Genomic DNA, 27,661 nt, shown 5'->3' with positions numbered 1-27,661 from the left:
CCTGCTGTGGAGCCAGGGCCACGGGGTACATACAGCAAGGTAGTCCAAGTTGCAGTTTGGGTGGTACTCTAGGTGGAACTGTTCAAACTGGATTTCAAATGGGGTCCCTTGGCTTCCTCTGAGCAACCAGTAGCACTCTGAATTGTGGTAATAAGGCATAGGGTAGTTGGGAGACATGAAGATACCAGAAGCTGTTGTCAAAGTCCCACCACAACCTGCAAATGGAAAGAACCCAAACAAACATTTAACACCTAAGAGAGCAGAGAATTAGACATGATGAGTGAGATACACACTGCTGACCTTCTTCACATCTCTGAACATCTTCAGTGAGGCCCCCAAAAGCTGCATTTAACCAACACTGCTGTAAGCAGAAGAGAGCCCATAGCACCCAGCAATATAGCTATCAGACCTGGACAGTGCTCCTTAATCTCTCTCTGTTACATTCTTCCTTCCTAAACATTTGATGCTACATCAGACCTGGGGAATATCCCTCCCTCTGGAGAAAAAGAAAGCCCAAGGAGCTGGCAAGTTTTATCCTTGATCCTAACAACGTGAACTCATGTTGCTACACAGTAGCAAACTGGTTTTAGAAGATGGGAAGCAGGAAATAGGTGTGGGAAAGGGTGAGAAATTAAATACAAATGAAACCTGAAACGCAAGGGTTTATGCTCAGTGTGCTCATCTCACCTGCTGAGGTACCATCCCACTCTGCTGAAAATCCTGTTCTTGTGCCAAATATGTCACTTACAAACTTGATCCACAGCTTGTTGCCATGAGAGATTATTACAGGAGGCAGGTCTGAACCGCAGTATTTCCCGAGAGGAGGAGAAGTTTCATAGCCTCCATCTCTAGAATAGAGATAGACAGAATTAATAGAACAGCAGAGAGCAGAGGAGAGTAGAATAGAATAGAATAGAAGATGAGTCAAAGAGGGAAGCTGTAAGAAGTGTTAACAAATCAATAATCTTGGGATCAGGCCTGGGAAAGACTACTCGGAGCTCTTCAGCTCCCAACCCACTGATACCTGTCCTCATCCAGTCAGCTGCTTGCTGTCTCCACTCTCTCATCTCAGGGGCCTGCCCAGTCTGCCAATACAAGGACAGCCTCAAGAAGTGTCCCAGGGAGCCTTGATGCTGCAGAAGCAGGAGCCTCTCTGTATTGTGCTAGGTGGCAAGGATGGGTGTGACAAAAGGCAATCCTCTATTTTGAAGCAATACCCTAGATGAACTGGGAGCCCATGTCCCAGAGCTGATGTGATGCATGCTTGGAAATATTCTCTTAGCCTTCAGAAGTGTTTCTACAAGCAAGTATTCCCTTTTAATGAGTAATATTTCCAGTCATAGTTTCTAACACTGCCATCAGGAGGCACATCTGATCTCCTGGTTTGCTACCTGCAGCTGTCTCATGGGAGCACACAGGACAGGGACAGCCTGCTGATCGACTGTTGTCTAACCTTAGCTCTAAGTGCTTTCAGGCTACAAATACCCTGCAGGTCATTAGGACAATAACAAATGCATTTATATCTCTGTATAGGAGTGGGCTTGAGATGCTGCATTTGAAGTGGACAGCAATTACTTGGATTACATTTCCTCAGGTTTACAGTTTCTTCAGAGACAAATTCCTACTCAGACCTTGCTACTCTGCTATCCTCCTAGCTGAATCTGCTTGCTACCCTCTCAGGTCCCTGGCAGGTGAAGAAGTGTGCCAGAAGCTCCTCTCCCTTGCACCTTGGCCTCTGCAGCTGTGGTCAGATGAACAATTTTCTTAACTGACTGAATGCAGTTTCTCAGAAGACAGCTCAGGACAAGAAGCCAGGGTGGCTGCTCACCCCAGCCTTCTCAGGCTACCCTGTGATGGGTGTCTGTCCGATGAGGCACTCTGGAAATCCAGCTATGGCAGAGCAATGTCCTCAGCTGCACTCAGCAATGCTCTGGCCAGATCTTCAAACCTGTTTAATGCTGCTGTGACAGCAGAGTTAAGATTTGTGTGATAAATGAATGTTTCCAGTATTCAAGAAGAAAAAGTGACTAAAATCCCAGCTCCACCTCAAATTAGGTTAAATTTAATCCCAGATTGCTGTTTGAAAATGAAACTCAAGAAAATACTGACAAAGCCTTGTAGTTTTTCATAACTCTCCCCAGTGTGTGTTTGCAGCTGCAGGCAAGCAGCTAAATCAGGAGTTCAGAATCACAATGCTGCAGCTTCAGCCAGCAGCTTTTGCTTTGGTTCTAAAAAGCAAGGCCCTGCTTACCAAGAAATAAACACTACACAGTAGCTGGAGAAATGGTCAGAGGAAGTTTTATCATGGTGCCCACTGGGGTCCTGGATACTCAGGGCATGCTCAGAGTGAACAAACACCTTAGTGTCCTGCAGACATGGTTCATCTAGAGAGCTGGCCTGTGGGGACAGCAGTGGGGGCACTGGCACGGCAAGGTGCAAACCCCAAACAGCAGCACAGCAGGAAGGATGTGCACTGGGCACAGCTGGACTGTGAGCATGCCGCTAACGCTCCTACAAACACTGCTTTCTTCTGCCTGGTTCTGTCCTGCAAGAGTTGGCAGAGCCCAGCATGCCAATAGCCAACAGCTTAGTGAGGGTGCCAGGACACAGCAGTATCCTAGAGTATGTTCCTAGTGCTGCAGCTCAGCACAGCTGGTGCTTAAAGATGATAAACAGAAAATACAATAGAGAATCATGGAATAGTGTGGGCTGAAAGGCACCTTCAAAGCCCCTCTAGTCCAAATACCCTGCAATGAAGGAGAACATCTTCAAACAGAGCAGTTTCCTCAGAGCCCTGACCAGCGTGACCTGGGGTGGGCCACCCCCCACCTCTCTTGGCAAGCTGGGCCAGTGTTTCACCACTCTCAGTGTAAAAAACAATTAGTTTAAAACCATCATCCCTTGTCCTATTTCAACAGGCCCTGCTAACACTTTGTCCTTGTCTTTCTTATAGGCCCCTTTCAATGCTGAAGGGCTGCAATAAGGTCTCCCCTGAGCCTTCTCTTCTCCAGGCTGAACAATCCCAACTCTCTCACCCTTTCTTCATAGGAGAGATGTTCCAGCCCTTGGATCATTTTGTGGCCTTCTCTGGACCTGTTCCCACAGCTCTATGTTTTTTCCTGTGCTGAGAGGTCCAGGGCTGAAAACAGAACTCCAGAGGGAGTCTCACCAGAGCAGAGTAGAGGCAGAATCATAGAACTGTCGAGGTTGGACAAGACCCCTGAGATCCCCAAAGCCAATCACTCACCTAGAGCTCACAATCCCACCACTAAGGCACTACAAAACAGCTAACAAGACTCTCTGTTTCTGCACTAAGAACAACCAGAGTGCTGTGCATGGGACACTTGCTCTGAGAACTGGAATTTACCAAGCCGGAACGCCAGCAGTGGAGCAGGCTGGGAGGAGGAAAAGGCAGCCTCTAAGGTTCTCTGGTAAATCCAGGTGTGTAGTTAAAACTATAGCTCCTGAACATGGCTAAGTGGATCTGGACACTTCCAGGGTTATCAGTAATGAGGACAGGAGAAGCCATTTGGCTTGCCTGATTTCTACGTAATCCTCTGTGCAGCGTCTGTTCCCCTCCAGGCTGAAGTTGGTGAAGCGCAGCACAATCTGCCTGTTCATGCCCACGGTGATGGTGTAGATGCACTCCATCTCCACAGGGTAGGGGTTGGGGAAGTTTGGAGACATCAGCACACCAGCGTCAGCACTGTAGTTGTGTGAGCACACTTTAAAGAGAGAAGGAACAAGGATGAATGGCCTGAGTGCATCTGCTGGAACAGGACCTTTTTGTTTCCAGCTACCATCCTGTGCTGCTATGCAGCATCACTCTTCCTGGACACATCTTCCTGCTGAGTGCCATCACTACAAACTAAAACTACAATCTGCAATAAACAGGCGATGCAAGAGTCCTTCCAGCTGCCCAAGTTGGCTCTGACCTAAAACTCAGGTAAGCAGAGAAAGGAAACTGAGAGGGATGTCTTGATCAGCACAGAAGGAGAGAGTCCTGCATTTCAGAAGAGTGGTGGTGGTGAAGCAGAATGCAGTGCCTGGCTCTGGGGAGACACTGAAAAGTTCTCAGGCATTCCCTACAATCAAACCTGGGAGATGGGGAGTTTAGATCTGAACTTCTTTTCCCATTTTCTGGGCCATAAGTGACAAACATTTGGAAAATGGTATAACCCTTAGATTGTGAGGACAAAGCAGTTCTGCTTCAGGTCTTATAACAGAGTCAGCCACATCCGTTCTGTGAGCTCTGGAGAAGCATCACGGCCTTGGGACCCCGAAAGAAGCTAATGGTGTGGAGTAATGCTGAGCCAGAGCCTGAGCAGCAGCTACAAGCAGCTCTTTCAAAAGCACATGAAATGCCTGTGGAGAGAATAGTTTGTATCAGCTGGGTACAGAGTGAAGTTTGTGATCTGGCTGCAAAAAGGGCCTGAAGAAATCTGATCCATGGCAGACATCTGATGCCCCTGCACAAGGTAATGGTGACATCTCCCCTGGAAGATATGGCTCACCATGATCAGTTATGTTTTGGAAACAAAATTACAAGATAGAGGTTGTGGAGACAGATAGAAATGAATAGGTTAGTGGGTAAGAGACACTGGAAGAGCTGATCTTGCTTAGATGAGCCAGTGCAGGAGGAAAATGAAGAGCTGAGCATCAAACATGAAGAGAGCAAGCTCTCAAGGACAGTACAAGCTCTGAAGTTAAAAAGTGCCCACAAATACACAGGCATTAGGAGAGAGATTCTCTCAAGAAGGGTTTTTAGAGCAATCATCCAACCAAGATAGCAGATGCAGAAAGGGGAAAGCCCAGGTTTGTAAGATATGGTTTGATTTAATGGATCACATTGTGCAGCTCAGGGAGGGAGGCTGAAAACTGTGGGCTGGATCTGATGACCCTGCAGATGCATTCTGGTCCTCCTTGCCTCTGTTCCAAGTCCTACAGCAAATGAAAGCAGGTTTCTAAAATACTTCCTGTCACATAGGGAGGGTTAGACAAATTCTAAAGCAAAACTGAAAGAGACAGCAAAATCCTGGGCTCCTGGAATGGGTTGGGTTGGGAGGGACCTTAAAGATCACATAGTTCCAACTCCCCAGCCATGGACAGGGACACCTCCCACTTGCCCAGGATGCTCAAGGCCCCATCCAACTTGACTTTGCACAGCAAGCCTTGGAGCCTCCATACCCTCCCTGGGCAGCCTGTTCCAGTGCCTCACCACCCTCATGGGGAAGAATTCCCTCCTCGTGTCCAATCTAAATCCAGCTTCTTCCACTTTGAAGCTATTGTCCCTCATCCCGTCTCTCCATGTAGTGCTTGTGATGCAGTTACAGCTCAGACCCTCCATGGCTAAGGTTGGGCATTTCTCTCTATGTCTTATTTTCATTCTAACTCCTAAACCACTTTTATTTTCAGGGTCTTTTTACATGATGCTTGTTTACATTCTTGGTCACCTGGAAAGCTCTGTTGGAAGTGTTTTCTGTAGGAGAAATACCCCCAGATTTTGCTACCCAACTCATGCTCCTAAGTCATCACAAGAACAGAAAAATATGTCACAGAAATAGGCAAATCACTTTCTGCCTTTGTGTTGCACTTTGGCAATCACAAGTCATAAAGGTTTCACAGAATCATTAAGTTTGGAAAAGACCCAACCCTAAACTCTATCCTGAAGCACCACATCTACAGCTTCTTGAACACCTTCAGGGATGGTGACTCCTCCCTGGGCACCTCACCACTCTTGCAGCAAAGACATTTTTCCTCATCTCCAGCCTAACCCTCCCCTGGCACAGCTTAATCTCATTTCCTCTTGTTCTGTGGCTGGTTACTTCGGAGAAGAGACCAACACCAGCCTCACTTCAGCCTCCTGTGGTAGTGAGAAAAGTCCAATCCAGGGAGCTGTAGAGAGCAACAAGGCCTCCCCTCAGCCTTCTCCAGACTGAACAACCCCAGCTCCCTCAGCCACTCCTTGTACAACACCCTCTAAGCCCTCAGCAGCCTGACTGCTCTTCCTGCACTGGTTTATCTGGAACTGTGATCTATTAGCCTTTACCTAATTTCAGCCACGTGTGTTCCATCACAGGTGTGCTCTGATGTGTGCACATACCACTCAGGTTAGTCCTGGTTTCCCTGTGCAACTTTCAAAGTCCTGGAATGCCCCTGCTGTGCTGCCAGCTCCTGGGGTGGTTGATGATGTGTAGAGCTTATCAGCAACCCCCAGCTGCTGAAGTCATGTGATTTCTTGACAACCCTGCCTGCAGGGTTAGAAATCTGACTTAGAAATGGCACCCAGGTTTGTCCTACCAGCTCATTGCACAAGCAGCACTAAAGAACTGAAATGAAAATGTCTGTATACTGAATAGGTGATGTCTTTTAAACTAATGATTTCTCTTGCTTTTGGAAGGGCAGGTGCCTGAGTGATGCCCATGTAATGGTGCTGCAGTGCTGCCATCCCTCATTCACCCAGAGGCTGAGGCCCTGGATGCCAGCCTGGAAAAATTACAATTGATGTGCCTGGTAAGGGTCCTTGGGGTAAAATTAGCAGCATGGAAGCCAAAATGGTTTTATCAGCCCTTTTAAGAAGAATTTCCACTGAAGTGTCCAGGTCCCCTCCCTTGCTGAAGTCTGCTTTCCTGGGAGCAATCCATCTAGAAACTGATATCTCAAGGGTGCTATTGTATGCTGCTCCTCACTTCACATACCAATTTTCTTCATGAGGTAAGGGGGATGAGCACAGGAGATGAAGCAATGACTGCCTTAGAAATGTCAGACCTCTGGCTGTCAGTGTAGGCTGGGCATACACTGCTAGGAGGGTTAGGAAAAGCAGAAAGGAAGCCATGCTTTTTGACAGCCAGCTCTCCTCTGGATCCCTTGCTTGTGCTCTCCTTTCAGCAGGAGCGCTGGCATTCCCCCTTTGCACTCACATCACTAACAATGAGCATTTATGGAGGGGCTGGCGCAGGAAGAGCTCCTTCAGTGAAAGCTGTTAGGAAAGATAGCAGGGGAAAAGTGCTAGGACTCCTTGGCCAAAGCTCAGCATGCAGTCTGGCACCATAATGTGATTATTATATGCCTGGAAAAAACACCAATTCAGTTTGAAGGCAATCATTACAGCTCATGAAAAATAGAAGGAGACAATCGTGGAGGCTGAGTAACAGAATCACAGCTTGGAAGGGAGCTGAGAGCTCATCTACTCCAAACATCCCAGCATGGGCAGGGACACCTCTCAACTAGACTCAGCTGCTCAAGGCCTTGTCCAGCCTGGCCTTGAGCACCTGTAGGCAGGAGGCATCCAGAGCCTTTCTGGGCAGCCTGTGCCAGAGTCTCAGTACCCTGGTACTGAAGAACTTCCTCAGCTCCAGTCTAACCCTGCTCTGCCTCAGCTCCAAACCATTCCCCCTTGTCCTGTCTCCAGACACCCTCAGGAAAAGTCCCTCTGCAGCCTTCCTGTAGGATCCCTTCAGGTACTGGCAGGCTGCTCTAAGGTCTCTTCTTCACGGCCTACTCTGGACTTACTCCAGCAGCTCTGTGTCCTTATGCTGGGGACACCAGAACTGGAGGCAGGATTCATGGTGGGGTCTCAGCAGAGCAAAGGGGCAGAATCCCCTCTCTTGCCCTGCTGGCCACACTCTTCCTGGAGTGCACATCTTGCTTTGCCAGCATGTCAGGGCCTGAAAGCTATTCCATCTGCTTTCTGATGTTGGTACAGAACGTGTTTGCTCCTCTGAAGAAGATGCTTCAGGTGGCAGTAACCCACTGCAATGGCCAGTGTTGGAGAGACAGGCCAGCCTTGGTGCCACTCACTCCTCTCATCATGCACCTGGGTTTGCTCCTGAACAGTGGCCACAATTCTAATTAGTACACAATTAAACTCTAGTGTCCTGTGTAAAATGGGAGTTTTCTTTCAATCTCACTATGCCAGCAGAAAATGGAGACCCCTGACAAACAGATCTTTGTGCAATGCTCTGTGTGTTTAGCAAAAAAAGGAAGAAGTTAGCACGTGAAGCAGACTCCTCTCCACAGGCACTGGGAAAGCACGTCTGCACTTCAGGGCCTTCTCTTAACTGCTGCTGGCAGATGCTGACAGCCTTGATTTTTACCAGGCAGGCACACAAAGCTCCTTTGTAGCATTTTAGACCCCAACCCCTTAGAAACATGGCTCAGCTGCTCAGGAAGGCTCTGCAGGTCTCTCTTGCTGCTGTACACACAAAGCCAGCGCCCCAAGAGCTGAACTCACTATCTAGGTGTGTATAGGCAGACTGATGCTCTGACCTAGCATCACCAAGTTACAGTGGCCTTAGCAAGTGGTCACTTGCTAGCTGACTGAACCTATTTCATGTGACCCAGTGTGAGCTGAGCAGAGGTCCAAGATGCATGGAGGACATCAGGGTTTTTTTCTGTCTTAGCTCAGCCTTGTCCAGCCATGGCCTATATCTCTGCACATCCATATTTGTCAGATATTTCTTTCCATCCTTGTCTTTGCTTGTTCAGCTGAAGAGAAAAGCCAGGCAACATCCTCCTAATAATTACTGGCTTCAGTCAGCAAGATGAGAACTAAGATCTCAACTTGTACTCAGCTATCAATAAAGAAGAGACACAAATCTATAGGTTGCTTTCAGGTCCATGGGGTCACAATTTTTTTTGCTTCCCTTATCCCTTTCAAGCTCTGCCTTCTCTGGTCAGTCATTGTCAGCTAACATATATCACACAGAGAAGCTCTTTAAAACCAGGTTACATCCGCTGATAAATAATGGTATTCACAATTCAGGATGACAAGGAGGAAAAAGATTACCTTTCACCAAAGCCAGAGAAAGACCGGGAATAACAATTCCGTCAAAAGGGCAATCTGCTGAAAGCCCTCTTAGGGCTATCTTTTCTCAACAGAAAGGATGAAATGAAGCCTTTTTAATGGAACAAACAAATCAAAAGGAAAAAACAAATCTCTCCCCCCTTCCCCCCCCCCCCCCCCCCCCCGATCAAGGTAAAACTAATAAAATCCCACTGACTTGTGAAAAAATGGAGAACAAAATACCTACCCTGACTGTGCTGCTATCCCTGCTGGAAGCCTCTGCCCTACAGCTGTCAAGGCCCTGACCAATACCTACAGGGAAAACTGAGCCCTTTCCAACCCTTTCAGTGATTTAGATGGGTTCTTTGTGGTGTGGCCAGCCAAGAGGGGCAAAAGAAAAGCCTCAAGTCTGTCCTAACACTGGCCTGGCTGCTGGGACACTAGGCCTGCCTGGTGTTTGGGATCTGGATTCTGGGATATAAATCTAAATATTACCTGGCTTTCTGTGTGACTTGCCCCTTGAAAAGTGGAGAGATGGCCAAGAACTGAGCAGCCAAGGTGCAGAGTTGAAGAGGGCACTACACCCTTTAAGCACCTGAGTGTCACATGGGCAGGTCTGACGGAAGGACTCCCATTTGTATTGTTGCCACATGAGCTATCCACAGCTCCCAGCTGCAGAGCCCCAAACAATTGTTTGCACTTCATGAGCCATGGCCATGGCTGTATCTCATGGCATTCAAATTGTTTGACATGAAATATAAATTCTAGGCTTCTTTTCAACTCAATAATATATCCCAGACAACCCATGCTAACCAAACCATTTTGTGCCAGGATGCATGGGGTAGAAAATGAGTTTTGTTTTACACAAAAATCTCTTTTTCACTCATAGCCCTTTTTTAAAAACCTCTGGGTTATTCTTTTGTTTTGGAATACTCTTGTCCATCTTTTCAATAGCTCATTCTCTGTCAAACACCTCTAGGCCAATGCCTATTGAAATGTCTAATACGAACCAGCACAGCTTGGGCCAGTTCTGATACTGGTTACACTCTGGCTGGCTAAGAAAACAGAGCTCAAAAGTATGAGAGGCAATTACTGCACAAGGAACATTATTAGAACCAGATTTCTCTTAGCAGAAAAAGGCAAACAGGCAGCAGATGTAAAGAAAAAAACCTCCCTAGCTTTGGCAGATCTCTCAGCAATTATGCATATCCTCAGTGTAACTGGAGATACATAGATGGTATCAGGCCTAGCTGTCTCACAATGGGGAAACTGAACTGGGTAGGATTACAGGCAAGTGGGGAGCTGCTTCTCAGAGCAAAGCCACACGTTTGTTTGCCTTCCCTCAGGCCACAGAAGCTTCAGAATACTTTATTCAATAAAAAATGAATGTTAGCAGTCCAGTGCTTATGGTAACTCTACTGGGACCAAAAGAAATCTCTGCAAAGAAAACAGATCAGTTGTAACTGCTCCATGAGTTTATAACTCTCACTGTCTGTAGTTATCTGCTACTTTGCCATGCTTGCACAGGCTGCTGAAATGGAAAAAGACCCAAACATTCATTCCAGAGAATGTTCTAGGTCTGAGGGAGAATAAATTGAGAGTTAGCCCAGTCCAGCTGAAAAGAAGTAAAAATATCCATGTTCTTTATGGGAAAGGAAAATCATACCTGAAGTTTAGGGTTTGGATGAAGATACTATGTGGTTCTAATTTCATATAGACATTTCATACAGTTTTTATTTGTTAATAGCATTGAAGAGAAAGCAGACTTACATTTTAAAAGGCATAGTTTGAAACGGTTCCAGGAACAATGTTGATGCAGTTTGAACCTCACATGATGCAGAGAAAATCCAGTCACCATGGTGGTGGTAAAGGAGGGGAAGATGGAAGAGAGGAAGCAGAGCAGTGAAGCTGGACAGCACTGAGATCATTAACAAACCCAATGTTGGGTAAAGAATACTTTGGTCTTGATGAACTGCAAGAAAGTCTGCTGTAGGAACAGTTAGGAAGGAATCAGAGGCACCCACAAAAAAGTAATCTGAGATAAAGTAAACCAAACAATATTAGCTGTGATCCTGTGATGAGCTGAACGAGCAACAGTCACATTTACAGAGGTCACCGTTTGCAGCTCCACAAACTGACTCATGAAAGACTGTCTGTACATGGCTGACCATTTCAGTTTCTCACTAGCAAGAACTCTGCAAACCAAAGAGCCTCTTCTCAAAATATTTTTTTTTATAGCAGAACTAAGGGTTGGCTTGTTATTTTCTGACCAATAGAACATTCCTCCCTGGAATAGTTTTCATTAAATCTTCATTGTTTTTACTGGCTTTTTGTTTCCATGCCTGATAACTCCAGAGCAGGCAGCTGAGAAAATTGATTATTTACATTTCTAAGTCTTCTGGGAGTGAACAAAAACACAATGACAAAATCTGTACCAGTGTCACCTACACACATGCTTGAGACCTAAAAGAATGGCCAAATTTTCCCAGATCTCACAAAGAAGCCTTCAAGTTCTGCCAGGGGAGGGTCAGCTGGGACACGAGGAGAAATTTCTCTCCAGAAAGGGTTCTTGGGTGCTGTCCCAGGCTGCCCAGGGAGATGCTGGAGTCACCACCCCTGTAGCTCTTTCAAAGATGCATGTGTGATGCTGAGGCATATCCCTCAGGTTGTGGCTTAACAGTAATGATTGGGAGCTCTGAACGGTTGAACTTGATGACCTCAAAGGTCTCTTCCTACCTCAGCAGTTCTCTGATTCTATTTTTCACACGGTAGGGACTGGAAATTTTGGTTGGAGAAACTCAGGAAGCAGGAAAATAAAATTGTTAACAAAAGTAAGAACAAACAACAAGCAGCCTTTGTTAGTTTATAGCTGCAGAGAGGAGTACAATGAATTCTGGTAGTCATCTAATAAACCCCTCCTAGCCTGCACTCACAGCTTTGACACTGGGTCCAAGGCCTTGACACTCTTCTTTGGCCAGCAAAGAAAAAAACAGGGTGGGAAGGCCATGCTTAGAATACTCTTTCAGAGTGCATCAAATCCAGAAGCAGAGTTTCAAGGAATAAGACAAAGCCATGAAGATGATCCCTTTTGGTTTATGCCACTTGTTGGACTGTTTTACTGAGAGGCAGTGAAGAGACAAAACCCCAGTGCTGACCCTGCATATACTGGAAATGATAACCTGAGTATCTCTGAGCATTGTTTAGTAAGGGCCACCCAAAATGCCCCCAAGTTTGATATAGAGCATGTATTAAATGCAATGGACAGAAAATACAGGACTTGTCTGCTCTCTAACACAGCTGCCATGAGCCCTTTTGTTTCAGAATAACAACTGCTTAGATGAAATCTCTCTTTCCAAAAGCCATTGAGCGATATGGATGGGAGCAAAATCAAAAGGTGACAGACAGAAACAACCCAGCTACACATGGAAAATCTTCCAATCAGTTAGAATTTGGAGGGATTTCTCTGGTTTTAGAGAACTTAAAGAATGCAAGGTCATTTCTTGTCCTCAAGAGTCTCTACCCTGCCCCACAGATGGGGATAGGGTCTCTTAAAAGGAGATACTTAAAGACAAGATTTAAGCCATAACAGGGCCCCTGAACTCATCTGGAGACAGAAACATTACACTCTGTTATAATGAAATGAGGAGCTTATGCTTTTAGCTAATTTTGCTGCTTTATTTCAACCTGCATGACCTTCCTCTGGCCATTATCAATATTGTATGCACCTAAATAGAGCCTACATTATTTTTATGGCATCTGAAAGTCTCCCATTGAAGCGGGTTGTCCGTGACTGCTCATCTTCCTAGATCACACACACTCCGCTCAGAATGGACAAAGAAAATTCAGAAGAGACTTTTCCTTAAATAATTAATGCAGTTCTGCCCTGTCAGCTCTTATTGGATTTCAAAAGCAAACAGCAGTGCAGCTTACAGAAGCTGCTTTCTGCTTTCCTAGGGAGGAAAAAGCATGTGCATAAAACAGCATAAATAAGAAAGTGGAGAAGAGGACCAGGCAGTCTTCTGTTAACAGAGGAAAGGTTTCTGTTTCTTGCAGACGTTATTTACAGACATCTGAAAACATTTCATTTGTATAATGAACAGCCTGACATGTTACCTTTTGATGAATCCAGGGAGATATAATTAGCTGAGAAGCCCTCAGAGGCCAGGCTGTGATCAGTCACGAAGTACAAAGTCATCAGGTTGCCACCACTAGTGAGAGAGGGTGGAATTGATCTTCCACAGTACCTGCAGCAAAAAGATGTCCCAAACTGACTGGCAGTACTTTAAGAAGCCTCTGTATTACTAGAAGAGGATTCAGCTCTTTTTCCTGAGCAGTTTGAACAGGATCTCTCCTCTGGCTTACACAGTTCCCAGCCCTGCAGGCTGTAGCACCAGGCTCAATTGTACGCTCCAGGTACAAAGGTACAAATCTAAACGCTGTGGTAAGACCAGAGGAGAAAATGTTCATCAAGTTGTCAGATGCTTATTGAAATGATTCTGTGCTGTACCTACAACATACTCTGCTCTCTTGGAGGAGTCAGAGTGGCTGGCCAAAGACTAAGGTTGCAAAACGCTCTCCATTATGAGAGTCATTTGCTCCTTATTTTCCACAATGCTGCCGTGCCAGCCAGCTGCTGTACAGCCTGGAGCTGCAGCTGCACACTGTCCCTAAGGCCTTGAGATGTTCTTGAATAATACTAGATAGTCTTGAATTCTAGGCTGGCAAAAAGACCAAACTGGATAAGGGGGGGGGGAAAGAAAAGATTCTTTCCTAAGAGAAAATCAGATAGAAAGGAAAAAGTGGGTACAAAATCCTATAAAACACAGCTTTTGGGTTAGCTTTTGCTGAGATTCAGATGCATAACCTTTTAAGTGATCTTTCTTTCACTTCTGCAAGTGTTTCAAATCAAGTCAGGTATGAATGCTTTTGCTCTTATTTCCCATAAGTCAGGATGTTAACGGAGCTAGACAACGCCAGAGCTCTCCTTTTCTCACCAGCTGGTTTCTGCCAGCATCATCTTTATTGAATGTGCTTCTCATTCCATGGGCACAGAAAGCAAGATGCCTTTGCTATCCTAGGCAGAGGAGGACCCGCTGTTATTTCTGTAGTACAGACAAATCAACCTATAGACAAAACCTGAGCAGGCAAACTGCATGCTGAGATCTCCAGCACAGTGCTCACTCTGCAGGCTCGTGGCCATCCTCACCTTCCCAGCTGCTGCAGAGTGCTGTTGTCATATATTTCAAGATAATCCTCCCTGCAGCTGTAGTCGAAGGGCAGGTGAAATGAAGTGAATGTCAGGCGGATGAGGTGGCCAGGCTGGATGCTGATAACCCAAATGCAGTTAACTCCATGTGGGAAGGTGTCTGGATGAACAGGACTTGTAATGGTTCCTTCCGCTCCGGTGAGAGTCTCTCCGCAGACTGCAGAGGTATAAACCACCAGGTGAAATGGTGGGTTTCTGAAAGGGCACTTTTAAAACTGGTCACTGTCCTTTCTGAAGGGTTGAAGTCCAATTTCCCTCAATGCATATCACACAGTAACTGATTCAGAATTCATCTCCCCATACACACTTCCATAAAACTTGATGGCCAACTGTTGTCAGGGTATAGAAAACAACAAAAAAATATTACCTGTATCTGATGGCCAGTACTCAGCTCTGAATCCAAGGTTGGTAAGAGAGGAAGCTCTGAATCTTATATAGAGACTGTTCCATGTAGATTGCACTCTAGATGGTACAGCTGTACCACAGTATTTCTCCAGAAGAGGAGAGTCTCTGCTGTTGCCATCTCTGACCTGAAGAAGAGTGTATTCAGATATCCCATACAAGTTCCTATGGTCTTAAAGTTTTCAGCACAAATCACAGTATCACAGTATCACAGTAACTAAGGTTGGAAGAGACCCCAAGGATCATCAAGTCCAACCTGTTCCAACAGACCTCACAACTAGATCATTGCACCAAGTGCCACGTCCAATCTCCCCTTGAACACCTCCAGGGACGGCGACTCCACCACCTCCCTGGGCAGCACATTCCAATGACGAATGACTCGCTCAGTGAAGAACTTTTTCCTCACCTCGAGTCTAAACTTCCCCTGACACAACTTGAGACTGTGTCCCCTTGTTCTGGTGCTGGTTGCCTGGGAGAAGAGACCAACCCCCTCCTGTCTACAACCACCCTTCAGGTAGTTGTAGAGGGCAATGAGGTCGCCTCTGATCCTTCTCTTCTCCAGGCTAAACAATCCCAGCTCCCTCAGCCTCTCCTCATAGGGCTGTGCTCAAGGCCTCTCCCCAGCCTTGTTGCCCTTCTCTGGACACCTTCAAGTGTCTCGATGTCCTTCCTAAACTGAGGGGCCCAGAACTGGACACAGTACTCAAGGTGTGGCCTAACCAATGCAGAGTACAGGGGCACAATGACCTCCCTGCTCCTGCTGGCCACACTATTCCTAATACAGGCCAGGATGCCATTGGCCTTCTTGGCCACCTGGGCACACTGCTGGCTCATGTTTAGGCGGGTGTCAATCAGCACCCCCAGGTCCCTCTCCGTTTGGCAGCTCTCAGCCACTCTGACCCCAGCCTGTAGCTCTGCATGGGGTTGCCGTGGCCAAAGTGCAGCACCCGGCACTTAGACTTATTAAATGCCATCCCATTGGACTCTGCCCATCTGTCCAGTCGGTCAAGGTCCCTCTGCAGAGCCTTTCTACCCTCTAACTGACTAACATCTGTTCCCAACTTGGTGTCATCTGCAAACTTGCTGATGACTGACTCAACCCCCTCATCCAGATCATCAATGAAGATGTTAAAGAGGATGGGGCCCAGCACTGATCCCTGGGGCACACCACTGGTGACTGGCCGCCAGCCGGATGTGGCACCATTCACCACCACTCTCTGGGCTCGGCCCTCCAGCCAGTTCCTAACCCAGCACAGAGTGTTGTGGTCCAAACCACGAGCTGACAGCTTAGCCAGCAGTTTACTGTGGGGGACGGTGTCAAAGGCCTTGCTGAAGTCCAGATAGACTACATCCACAGGCCTCCCCACATCCACCAGACGGGTCACCTGATCATAGAAGGAGATCAGGTTGGAGAGGCAGGACCTGCCCTTCCTAAATCCATGTTGGCTGGACCTGAGCCCTTGGCCATCCTTATGAAATCATCCTTATGAAATCTTATGAAATCATAAGAACCATACAAAAGATATCCTTGGTAAGTCAAAGCCTTCATCATGGTTTCTACTGCAGGCATACACAATGCAATGTATGCAATAAAATGACTGCCAGAGAAGCAATCTCCCATCCAGAGCCTGGCAGATGGAGATGATCTTACTCCCTCTGACACATAAACCTCCTAACCCAGGTCTGCTTATCAGAATGGTCATACCCTCTTTGGAGGGTCAAGAAAAGAATTGGGATCCCATTAGGAACTGCTGTAAGACATGCTTACCTGTCAAGCAGTTGTGGTTTGGTGGAGATGGGTAAGAGAAGGAATGTACAGATAAGGATCTACCTACAATTCACAGCACAGGAGCAGTGTTCTGTACCTCAATGTAGTCTGAATCACAGGTAGTTGCATTTCGGATGTCAAAGTCAATAAAGTGAAGAATCACCGCTTTGCCAGCTGCCTGGGAGATGATCCACTCACAGGTCTTTGGGTGGGGGGGCATTCTGGGATAGTAAGGTGAACGGATAGTGCCTGCTCCAGACAAGGAGCCTCCACAGGCTGCCAAGAGACACCAAGAATCGGTACTTGTGATAAATGGTTCCAAGGAAAGCGAGGTCTATCAAATATTACTATGAAATTAGAAGAAAAACACCCCCCAAAGCCCCATGTCTTACAGCACCTGCTACAGATCATCCAAGTAGCATTGAGCGTGAATTGAAAGGAGCATGCTGCTGTAAGTATAGCAATATGTACATGCAGCAGATCAATCTAACTGTGCCCATGAAAACTAATGGATTTGACTGGTTTGCTTCACAGACACAGGCACTTTTGTTGGTAAGAACTAAAAGACAGGAAGAATGAAAGTCAAAATGTTTTGGCAGAATTCTAGCTCTATCATCTTTGGTATCTCAGCAGGAAGGGATATATCATTAACAGAAGCACTTCCAAGCATGCTCAGAGTGCCTCTGACAGACCTACTGGAGCTGTCACCTTAGCATTTCTAAAAGCAGCAATAACCAAATAAACTGACTCCACCTTTTTCTTACTTTCTTTTGAAGTTTGCCTCACACCCATTCTATGGATAATGTAGTAGAGAAATGACTGAAAGTGTCCAAATCACAGATCAGCTCCCTGTGAAAGTCACCAGTTTCTCTTACCAACTTGATAAATGGCTCTGAAGTTGGCCCTTTGCACAGAGGCATCAGACTTGAACTTGATCCAGACACTGTTGCTGGTGGAAGTGATTGGAGACCTGAGTGTACTGTGACAGAACTTGCTAATAAGAGGAGACATCTCACTGTCACCATCTCGAACCTAGCCATGGAAAAGGAAAACAAGAAAGTCATCAGCTGATGGAAGTGTCTGGATCTGCTATCCAGAGAAAACAGCAATTTCACAAGAGCTGCTGAATGGCAAAACATTAACTGTTTCTTTTAGTTATGAGCGAGGCAAAGAGTCATCACAGTAACTGGCACAAGCATATGAGCTCAAAGGAAAGGTCAGATGACCACAGGAGACACACATGTGCCACTGGCACAGGACATTAGAGTGGCAGAGATCTTTCCCCGTGAAGCACAGATCTAGTACAGCTTGGGCCTGTGCTTCTGAGAGTGACACCTTTACTACAAAAGAGGTCACCACAGCTGTGAGATTTTGCCAGCTGGGGCTGGGGATGAAAAGGGGTGTCTGTGATTTTCTTGCTGTGGTCATGAAGCTTCCAGTGATTTTTCAGTGGCACTTTTCCAGAACAAGTATGTCCCACCATACTCTTACATCAGCTCACCAGCAGCAGACACAACACCCTGACCCTTTTCTGAAGGGTCCAATGTCTGATAATGACAATGAAGTTGTACCAGGGAATCGCTTCCAGCTTTTACCTGCTGCAGTGCCACTCTCCTGACCTCAATTAATTTGATAACATGTTCTCCCAAAGGTTGATTATAAATCCTGATTATCAAGAGGACTAGAAGGAAAAGAGGTATTTGCACCTCTCAACCTCAGGCCTTGAGCCCACAATCCATGAGTAAGCATAGGTGCATCCAGAGGACCAGGCAGAGCTCTGCTATAGTCAAGAAGCTCTGAACACCCTCTGAGGTACCCATCTCATTCCAAGAGGGCTGCCACCAAGCTGAGGTCAAAAATCTTGTCCTCTGCTATTTGCCCAAGCAAAAACAAAAGGCATTTCTTTCTCCCAAAGAGTCTCAAGCAAACAAACCAGCTCTTTTCTGCTGTGAAAGTGGAGTGGCAGCTTATATCACAAAGTGGAGTGGCAGCTTATGTTACTGGAGCTGCTTTTTAAATGCACCTATATGCTGTCAACTGTCAACCCCCCCCCAAAAAAAATCTTCCCAGAGAACATCACTGGAAAAGCCAGGGACATCCAGCCTTCAGGTCCCCTTTCATCACCTCTTCTTCTCTTCAACTCTTTTCCCAGCTCATTCCTCCATGAGCTGGGAGAGAAGGTAGAGAACTCTTGCCAGTGGCTGGGCAAGCAGGCAGTGGCTGGCCCATTTGCCCAGCTTTGGCAGTCTCCAGCTCCTGAGAAGGCTTTCTGAGTAATGGTTGAGTTGAAGAGGAGGGAATTATCAGAGCTATTCTGGGTGTACAGCAGAGCAGCTGGGAGCCAAATTTGTGCCGGAATATTTAGAAAATCTCTGGACAGCAGTGCAAGTTTCCAGAAGCACAGTTCACAGGAGTTTGCATTTTTCCTTCAGCTGAGTCTCCTTACATTCTGGCTTATCAAGCCCAGTAAGTAGTGATAAAAATAACAGGTTCTCTAAAGCATGTGATTAGTATCTCCTGTTGCCAGTTAAAAGGAGAAGGAGCTGATTTGGCTAGCACCTTGCCTCTGCAGCACCATGTCAGAGTCTTTCCTAAATAAGAAGTTTTATTATCTCTAGTTTCTTACTGCAAATCCCTGTTCCCAGGCTGCTCCTTGCTCAGGAAAAGACTAAACATCCCTCCCTGAGCAAGTGCCTGTGAGCTATGTCAGGACCCTGGGCAAACTCTGCAGGTTTCCTGCTGCCGCCAGGGATGGCAACAATCTGTGTCTTTCCGAAGCAGCAAACCAGTTGTCAGAGAGCAACTTTTAAAGTAACTTAAACATCCAGAAGCTTTTGCTAGCTGAGCTTCATTTCAAAACCCAGTGAGACAGTGTTTTAGAAAAGCACACATGGAAAACCAGGCCTTGCTAAAAGAGCACAGTGCTTTACTGGTACTGACTGTCCTGGGCGAATCATGGCAGAGCTATTGCTCTGCTCTGGGCAGGAAGGAGAGGAGGACAGAACCACGGGGGCCCGAATGGCTTCTGTGCGATCAGCAGTGAGGTAAATGCCTTGCTGAACTAACACAAACTGATTGCGCTCAACAGAAATGGTTTTGTTTCCCTGGCTGCTGTGAATTTCGCTGCTGTTCTGCCAGCAATTAGGCAAGAGGAGCAGCAGGCCAAACAAACAAAAGCTGTCTGTTTTCATTAAACACACTTCCCCTCGCAGTTCAGAAATTAATTACACTTCATTCCAGCCAAACTCTCTGAATTGGAGGAGGAAGGGAACGATGTCAGCACAATAACATCTTTAAAAAAGAGTAACTGCATGGAGCAAACAGGGGCCTGCTCCTCTCTTGGTCAAGAAGAGATTAAGCACAAAGACAGCCAAGCCCTCTGCCACATAACGGTGTGGCAGAGGCACAGGACCCAGCTCTGTGCGGGGGCCAGGGGCTCTCTCCTAACTGCTTCAGCTGGGGCAGCTCCTTTGCTAGCGCAGGGGTCCGGGCCCTGCTTGCCTCACTGCTGGTTGCCTCTGCCTGCCACAAACACAGTTCTGTGCACACAGCAGCGCCCAGCAGGCATCCCGTGCAGGATGAGACATTTGTCTTGTGGAGAAACGACAGGGCAGGTGTGAGAGCAGATGCCTTGGGGCATGCAAGCACAGAGCAAAGCACGGGGCTCGGGTGACAGGAGAAGGGGCCAGCAACACAAAGAGCTTGTCAGGTCCTGAGGGCAAGCACCAGGACTCACTGGCCCAGCCTGGCCACTGCCCAGGACCCCAAGCCACCCCCTGGGCCATTGGTCCCTGCCCCAGTGACATGCAGGCAGGGCTGGTCTGCAGCTCCCCACAGCCCTACCCTGCTGGCCATAGGCCCACCCGCGGGCCCGGGTCCCAGCCTGACCTTGGCACATCCCCAGGCTCTGATGCCCTGACTGCAGGGCCCTGCTCAGCCCTTCTGGGGAGCCCCAGGGCCTCCACAGCACTGTTCCACATCTCACCCAAAGTCACTTAAAGAAATGCAGACCTGGGCTAAACCAGGATAACCTTTGTTATCCCTAAGGATAGAAAAGAAAATCAAGGCATGGTGCTAGCACACACAAAAGGCACCGCACAGGAGTCATTTGGGTGTAACATGAAGTTGCAGACCAGTGAAGGAAGCACTTTAGCAAACAAAACTAACCTTCAGTGGGCTCTAGATAACATCAACATTATTATTGAAGTAATATTATTATTATATCTTCCATACAGAAGCATTCTGACTGCTATTTTCTACTATGATTTGATTTAGACTAATAGTAATTAACTTACACTTTGAAGATTTCATTTCTACTAACAATAAACCCCATGTGTAACTAACAATAAACTCCATGTGTAACTAACAATACGCACAACAACAAGCTGGACATCTGTCCAGATGTATGTGTGTATAAATACACATGGCATGCTTCATCCTCACCCCAGAACAAGGCTTTGGAGGCGACACCGTGCCTACAGAAATTGCTGAGAGTGGCTGAGGAATGATTTCTGGGTTTGTTCCTTTTGTCATGCATTTACCACAGGTCCAAACTCCACCTTCATCACATGCAGCCAATTCAGAATCAGTTTTAAGCTAAATAGCCTTTCTTGTTATCTTATCTTGGCTTCATTCAAAACATATACTTCTGCTCTTTTAGCCACTCTGACTTTTGGACCTGTATAAATTGGTGTATTTAGTCCTTTGATTCCCGCAGTGGCCTGTGGGACAGAGACCGTGCAGCATGGTTTTGTACATGCATGTAATCAAGCTTCCAGATCAACTGCGTAAGACAAGTCACCTCGATATAACTTGATGAACAACCAGTGTGGCTCTCCAGCTCCATGTGAGTGAAGTTGAGGTGTATTTTTTCGTCCTCTGGCTGCCTGATGATGTAGATACACTGTCGGTTGTTGACATAAGGGTTAGGCCAGAAAGGGGATGTGATAACCCCTTCACTACCCGTGTAATTGCCTCCACAACCTGGATCTGCTGTAAAAGGGGAAATAGATTAGTTGAGACACTCACAGAGAATGGAGACTCTTTCAGCTTAGGCTGCCTCTGCACAACAGCTGCAAATCAAAGAGGCTTTCTGTATGGTAAATAGCAAGTGTTAATTGCAACTATTTGCATGCTGTCAGCTCTAGCTTGGGAATGTAACAGACCAACCTTTAATGCTGATCTTTACTTACCAGGAGATGTTGTATAGAGGATGTGGAAGCCTTTATCAGTAACTAAGTCATCAGAGTGAAATTTAATCCATGCATATGGACCAGTGGTTTGGAGTGGGGGTGGAGATCCAGTGCTACAGTACTTAGCAAGGACAGGGTCCTGTGGAAGAAGGCCATCTCGAATCTAGCCAAAGGATATATCAGCAGTTAGGATTATTAGATGTGCACCAACTCTTAACAGTACCAACACTCTTAAAATTGCCTTGGGGACCCCAGGAGATATTTTAGATGGTGAGTGGAGGGGAAACTTGTAGGAAGTTTGCTTCAAACATGTAAGAACCGTGAAACAGACCCACCAGTATGGCTCCTAGGAGAGTCATCAAGGGTTTTGTGAATGGGAAAGCAAGCATCAAGAGCTCTCCTATTGAACTGTTTTCCTGAAGTCATGTTCTGTACTGAACAATGGTGGAGAACATGCTGCTCCAATCCAGAGTTCCATGGCTGGGTACTGGTGAATTCTGAATTGCTTTGCACTTGAGAAAAAGCTCTAAGCTCATGGATGAAGGCATGGACTGTACTATACTATGAATCTACTAATCTTAGATTATTTTCCCCAATAGCTTTCCTTAGGCTGATTAATTCTCTATGGGTTAACATCTGACAGAGTTTGCAGACTCAGCATTGCAAGAAAAGGCTTCCCAACAGGTATTTGGCCTGAATCCCACCCTCTTTATTTGCAAGACTCCAAGGGAGTGGAATATCATCCTACTGCTTGTGTCTGAGTTTTCACTGGAACAAGTAAGCTGGAATAAGTAAGCACCAATGAGCACGTCAATCCAGGATTTCATTTTCAAGCAATCCATTTGGCAATGTCTTGATTTGCAATAACATAGCCATAAAATATTGTCATAATCCACAATTAAACCTTACCTCTAAATGGTCATAACTGCAATTTTCATGGTGTTCTAGGCTTAGTGTGCCAAAGGCAAATGTGATAAGGAGGCCAGGGCTGGTTGAGATGGTCCAGAGACAGTCTCTGTTTACAGGATAGTTACCAGGGTATCCTGGAGAGCTTATCGAGCCGTAAGTGCCTGTCAGCTCACCACCACACTCTAGCAGACAAGAAACATGAAAGAACAAGTCACATGCAGACTACCTGTCAGCTCAGAAGATGGATTCTCCTGTAGATGTCAGGGCTAGGTACCACTTATGGGATCCAGAAGGAACTCAAAAACAAAGAGCAAGATAAGCAGACCAATAAGTTCCTTCTTGCTACAATTAATCCTGCAATTCAATGATAAAAGCAGACCTTCAGCTTCGTCCTGATTTGCACAGCCATGGAGTGGTGATGGAAGTACCTGTAGGAGAATGATCAAGTGCCCTGTGTTTGGGTTCTGCAAGCAGTCTCCCTGCATGTGACTGTTTCAATTTACATGAAAAAGAAAAGGTTTCTTGCAGGAAAGACTATTTCATATGCCTGTAAGAAAAAAATCCCATCCCTCTCATCCTAACAGCTAGGACTGGTAAGGCTAACTTGCATGTGATACCTCAGGAAGAGCTGCTTAAGTCACATCTCTCCCTCTTTCCCTCTTTGTTTTTTTTGTTTGCTTGGTTGGTTGGTTTGGGGTTCCCCCCCAAAAAAATCTGTTTTCACTTTCCAGTATCCACATTAATCAATTAGTACTTATCTAATATTGCCAATCAAAAGGCAAAAAAAATCACCACAAATTCACATCAATAGCCTTTCAGTATTTCTGGAAATAAAGAAACCACTTGCCCCCTGAATTCCCTATGCTTTTTATACTCTGTGATTCTTCCAAGACCTGAATTTTCTGTACTTTTATATCCTATGTTCCTTTCAGCACCTGAAAGGACTCTATGGTCCTTTCAAGACCCAATCCAGGGCCTCAGTTTGTTTCTAGACAATACCAAGAACAATGGAGTTTGACATCTCACAAGATGATAGCTCCAGAAGTGCACAGCCAGGCCTCCTGGAAGAGTCACACAAGTGGCATTCCCAAGACTGCAGGAAGAGATGTGCAGCAAATCATATCAAAAGCTCACAGGTAACTGAAAATCAAAATCCCAATAATCTCTCATGTTTGGAAAGCACAGTTCAACCTCTTTATCCTCTTGCAACCTGCTGCTGGCAAGAAGGGGCAGTTTGCCTGCTCAAAGTACCAGATACTCCTATGAGGAAAGAGAGCTAAGCAGAACAGCATCTCCAGGAGCGTGTGCTCATTGGGGCATTCCTCACCAGCCTCACCAGCCACAGAAGCTTTTTCATGCAAAGGCCTAGAGCTGGAGTTTAAAAGCTCTAAAACTACAGGTATGTCTAGATTTCAACCTCCCTCCCTGGCAAAATGCCATGCTACTGCTTCCAGTGGTTCCTAATCAAAGGAAATGTCACTGCTTCTGTTCCACAGACAGGAAGATGCTGAATGACACCAAACTTACCAGGCTCCCGAGATTCCCACTGAGCAGTAAACGCTCCAGCTGAAATGGTCTGGCTTGAGTAGAACCAAAAGTACAGGGAGTTGTGGGAGCTGAAAAGCTCTGCAGGAGCTGAGGAACCACAGTACTTTCCCAGCATATGCATGGAGGCTGAAGGCCCATCGTGGACTTGCAGGAAGCCAGAGTTACAGTCACTGCTTGTCTCCAGTTGGAAGAGTGGGAAGGTAACATGCAGGATCTAGCAGCGAGAGGGAAACAAGAACTTCCTGTTTCCATCTGCTCATGCAGTAATTCTGCAGAGAGCAGATGGTTTTGTTCATGCAGCTGTGAGAATCTCTTTGGAGCCATTATGCCATCTCCTGAAAGGGTCCAGGACAGAAGAGGATAGTATGGAATCTTAGGGGTCAAAAGAAAAGAGAAAAGGTAGATAGAGAGGAAAGAATCTGGAGGGGAAAGAGAAAACTGAGAACATTTGCCTGTGTCTGTTACACCCAGGAAGCATATCTATGGAAGTATTTCAAGCTATGTGAAAGGCTTGACATAGAGCCTAAAATACTTTGTTCTGGGCTTTCCACGGGAGGTTCCTCATGAGATAATGAACATTTCTCATCCTTGCTGCAGTTCAAGGGCTTGTCATGGGAATGCACATGTAAAACCAGTATCTCATAGCCCACTCCAGGTAGTTAGTGACACACACAGCTTTTTCTGTGTTCAGTTTCCTCACTGATGGGCTTTAGTTTAGCTCTGCTGAAGCCAGAAGTGGCTCTCAGAGCTGAGGATACGTCAGCTGCATTTATAGAATCTGCCTGAACCCCTGGCAAGCACTGCTTTGTAAAGCTACTGAGCTCATTTCAGGAAATGCCAAAACCACACCAAATGTTCCAATCCCAAGTAAGAATTCTCTGAAGTTTGAAGCACCACATTTTGCAGTTACTTCTCAGACAAGTGGAACTGTTAGTTGAAGACTCTGAGGAACAGACCTTTGATTGAAACATTTTAAAGTTAATCCTTTCCAAAAAAATGCTTACTATGCAAACCCACTGACAAGAAGAGTTCAGCATTCCACAGTGCTGGCACTCAGAAACCAGAAACAGGAACTTGTTCTGGAGTCAAGTCAGTCATGAACCACATGTGCAGAGCTTTTCTCATGCAGCTCTTCACAGGCCACATGTAAGCAATGTAAAAGAGGTCCCTTCTCTAGCTGGTGGGAGGTGAACAAATTCTAACCCCCAGCTGCACAGGAAAAAACCTTGAAAACATAACTCAAGCAAATCCTTAGGGCAAGAAGGCTCAAGGGTTATAATGACAGGCTGAGGGAGCTGGGGCTGTTCAGCCTGGAGAAGAAAAGGTTCCAGGGACACCTACTAATGACTTTCCAGTACCTGAAGGGGCTACAAGAAGGCTGCAGAGGGACTGTTTGCAAAGGCCTGTAGTGACAGGATGAGGAACAATGGCTTCAAACTAGAGCAGAGCAGATTGAGATTGGATGTGAGGAACAAGTTCTGCACCAGGTGGGTAGTGGAACACTGGAACTGGTTGCCCAGGGAGGTGGTTGAGGCTCCATGCCTGGAGAATTCAAGGTGAGGCTGGACAGGGCTCAGGGTGACCTGATCTAGTGGAGGATGTCCCTGCTGAGTGCAGGGGGGTTGGACTGGATGAGCTTTGGAGGTCTCTTCCAACCCAGAGCACTCTCTGATCTGTGATCTGAAACTTACTCTTTTTGCAAAACTGTTTATTGTGATTGGATTGGATCCTGAGATTGCAAGGTGCAGCACAAAGATGGCACATGTGCTCTGATGAGTTGAGGGGTCCTGCAGAGCAAGGGTTTCTGTTACCTGAACTCCCTCTTACCTTGTTTGTATCGGTCTGAACAACCCAAGCACAGCTGACCCCGCTGCTGTACTGCTGGCTGTTTGGGTTGTTAGGGTAACTGAATGTCCCCCTGGAGCCTGAGAGATAGCCTCCACAAACTGCAGAGAGAAAATGAAACTGATTCATTGGTGCTGTCACTCCCTGTGCAGACTTAAACAAACCTAACTTCCTTCCCTAGCTTTGGCTTCCTAAACATCTAAACCAAGTGTGAGGTAAAGGACTCTTTGGCAAGGAGCTCCTCTAACGTGGATGAACATCACAGAAAATGAGCAATGTTACTCCTGAGAGGAAAGTAGTTCCTGGGAAAAGAGCAAAGCCTTTCAGCTGGAATATGTGGGTACTGCCAGAAGCTGCTGGTTCCATGGAAGATGCCCATGAACTGCCTTGTTTCCAGGAAGCATCTTTAAAATGCTCACCCAGAATAAAATTTTATTTGAATGCTTACATTATATAACATTGTCTTTCTCAGATGTTTTCTTGACCCACTTTTTCTTTTTAGCTGTATTTCTGGGCTTGACAATCCCTCCCATGCCATACTGTGGTCTCTTCTGAGCCATGCAGTGCACAGCATGTGAAGCAAAAGTTGATACACTGGCATTTCTCACTGGATAAAAATGGGGTTTCTCTCCCTTCTACTGTGAGTGGTTAAAACCCAAGGGGCTTTCCCCACATGTGCTCAATAAAAACATACCACTGGTTAGATATAGGAGGAAAATAGGAAAGTAGCCCTGAAGCAGCCCTAAGCCAGAGCAGATTTCCCAGAGGCTCAGTGAAAGGTGTGCATTCTGTATCCGATGAGTATGAGGCATCTGAGAGACAGCTGCCACAGGGACGCTGGCTGCAGCGATATCCTGACCTTGGTTAATTAAAATTGATGGGAGAACATCCCAAACAAACAGCAAACTTGACATGGAGGAGAAGAGCTGAAGGCACGACCTTGCAGTCACTCTGTCAAATCCAGAGTCCCCTGTTTTCACAGATAATGTTTCTTTTGTTACAGCTCCATTTGAAAACCTTTCCTGGCTTTTCATCTTGACCCCTCAGCTTCACAACAAAGGATATAGTGTCCACACTATGCAGGGGGGACATCAGGAACAATTTTGTCACAGAAAGGGTTATTGAGCATTGGGACAGGCTGCCCAGGGAGGTGGTGGATCCACCATCCCTGGAGGTAGTTACAAGCTGCATGGATGTGGTGCTGAGGGATGTGGTTTAGTGGCAGTGGCTTAGTAGCAGTGATGGGATTGAGCTCTAGACAAGTTGGACTTGATGATCTGAAAGGTCTCTTCCAAGCTCACCAGTTCTATGTTTCTATGAAAAGAGGACCATTAATAGATATATAGTCTTCTGTAAATCTGTTCTCATTATATCAGATCCTTTTTTCCCCAGCTAGATTACCAAACCATGTTCTCAAGAACAAAGATCTGATTTTAGGATGTCTGGCCTCCAGTCAAGGCCAGTTGGGCCTGCAGATCAACTTCATTGTTCTGCTCCTGCTGCTAAACAAAGCAGCAACAAGCTCAACTCACAGAAAACTCTGACTTCGAGGCACCTGTAACCCACTGAGAAGGCTGCTTTGTTCCATCATAACTGGGTTCTCATTCACATCTTAATCATATACACCAAGCCTCTCTTTGCCATTTCACTTGGGGAGAAGGTCCTGGCCATACCTTGCTGGGCTGTCTGGCACTGTGGTCCTGTCCAGGCACTGGTGCACTCACAGGAGTAGCCGTTGACCCCGTCAGCGCAGGTGCCTCCGTTCTGGCACGGGCTGCTGATGCACTCGTCGATGTTCTCGGTGCAGTTAGAGCCTGTCCAGCCCGCCTGGCACAGGCAGAAATACCCAGAGATCACTGCCTAGGGGTACAAGCACAGGCAGCAAGATTCAGGAGCCAAAGCAGCTGGCAGAACGACTGACATTTACACTCATCTTATGTGGAGAT

The 27,661-nt window shown here is 46.4% G+C and overlaps 1 protein-coding gene across 1 annotated transcript in view; it reads right to left on the bottom strand.

Moving 5' to 3' along the window:
• The window catches only part of CUBN (cubilin), a 173,561-nt gene that overhangs the window by 130,921 nt on the left and 14,979 nt on the right, over nt 1-27,661 (bottom strand). The window contains exons 12-25 of the mRNA XM_054171388.1: nt 27,389-27,575; nt 25,698-25,816; nt 23,850-24,084; nt 22,323-22,504; nt 21,414-21,576; nt 21,023-21,213; nt 17,097-17,253; nt 16,319-16,497; nt 14,419-14,581; nt 13,992-14,208; nt 12,899-13,029; nt 3,539-3,725; nt 688-848; nt 34-215 (exon numbers count right to left, since the gene is read on the bottom strand). Coding sequence (XP_054027363.1) covers nt 34-215; nt 688-848; nt 3,539-3,725; nt 12,899-13,029; nt 13,992-14,208; nt 14,419-14,581; nt 16,319-16,497; nt 17,097-17,253; nt 21,023-21,213; nt 21,414-21,576; nt 22,323-22,504; nt 23,850-24,084; nt 25,698-25,816; nt 27,389-27,575 — 2,454 coding nt within the window. The remainder of the gene's footprint in view (nt 1-33; nt 216-687; nt 849-3,538; nt 3,726-12,898; nt 13,030-13,991; nt 14,209-14,418; nt 14,582-16,318; nt 16,498-17,096; nt 17,254-21,022; nt 21,214-21,413; nt 21,577-22,322; nt 22,505-23,849; nt 24,085-25,697; nt 25,817-27,388; nt 27,576-27,661) is intronic.

Source organism: Dryobates pubescens, chromosome 21 (assembly GCF_014839835.1).
Source record: "Dryobates pubescens isolate bDryPub1 chromosome 21, bDryPub1.pri, whole genome shotgun sequence".
NCBI lineage: Eukaryota > Metazoa > Chordata > Aves > Piciformes > Picidae > Dryobates > Dryobates pubescens.
The sequence above is the reverse complement of the archived record's forward strand: the minus strand, read 5'-3'. Positions and strand labels throughout refer to the sequence as shown.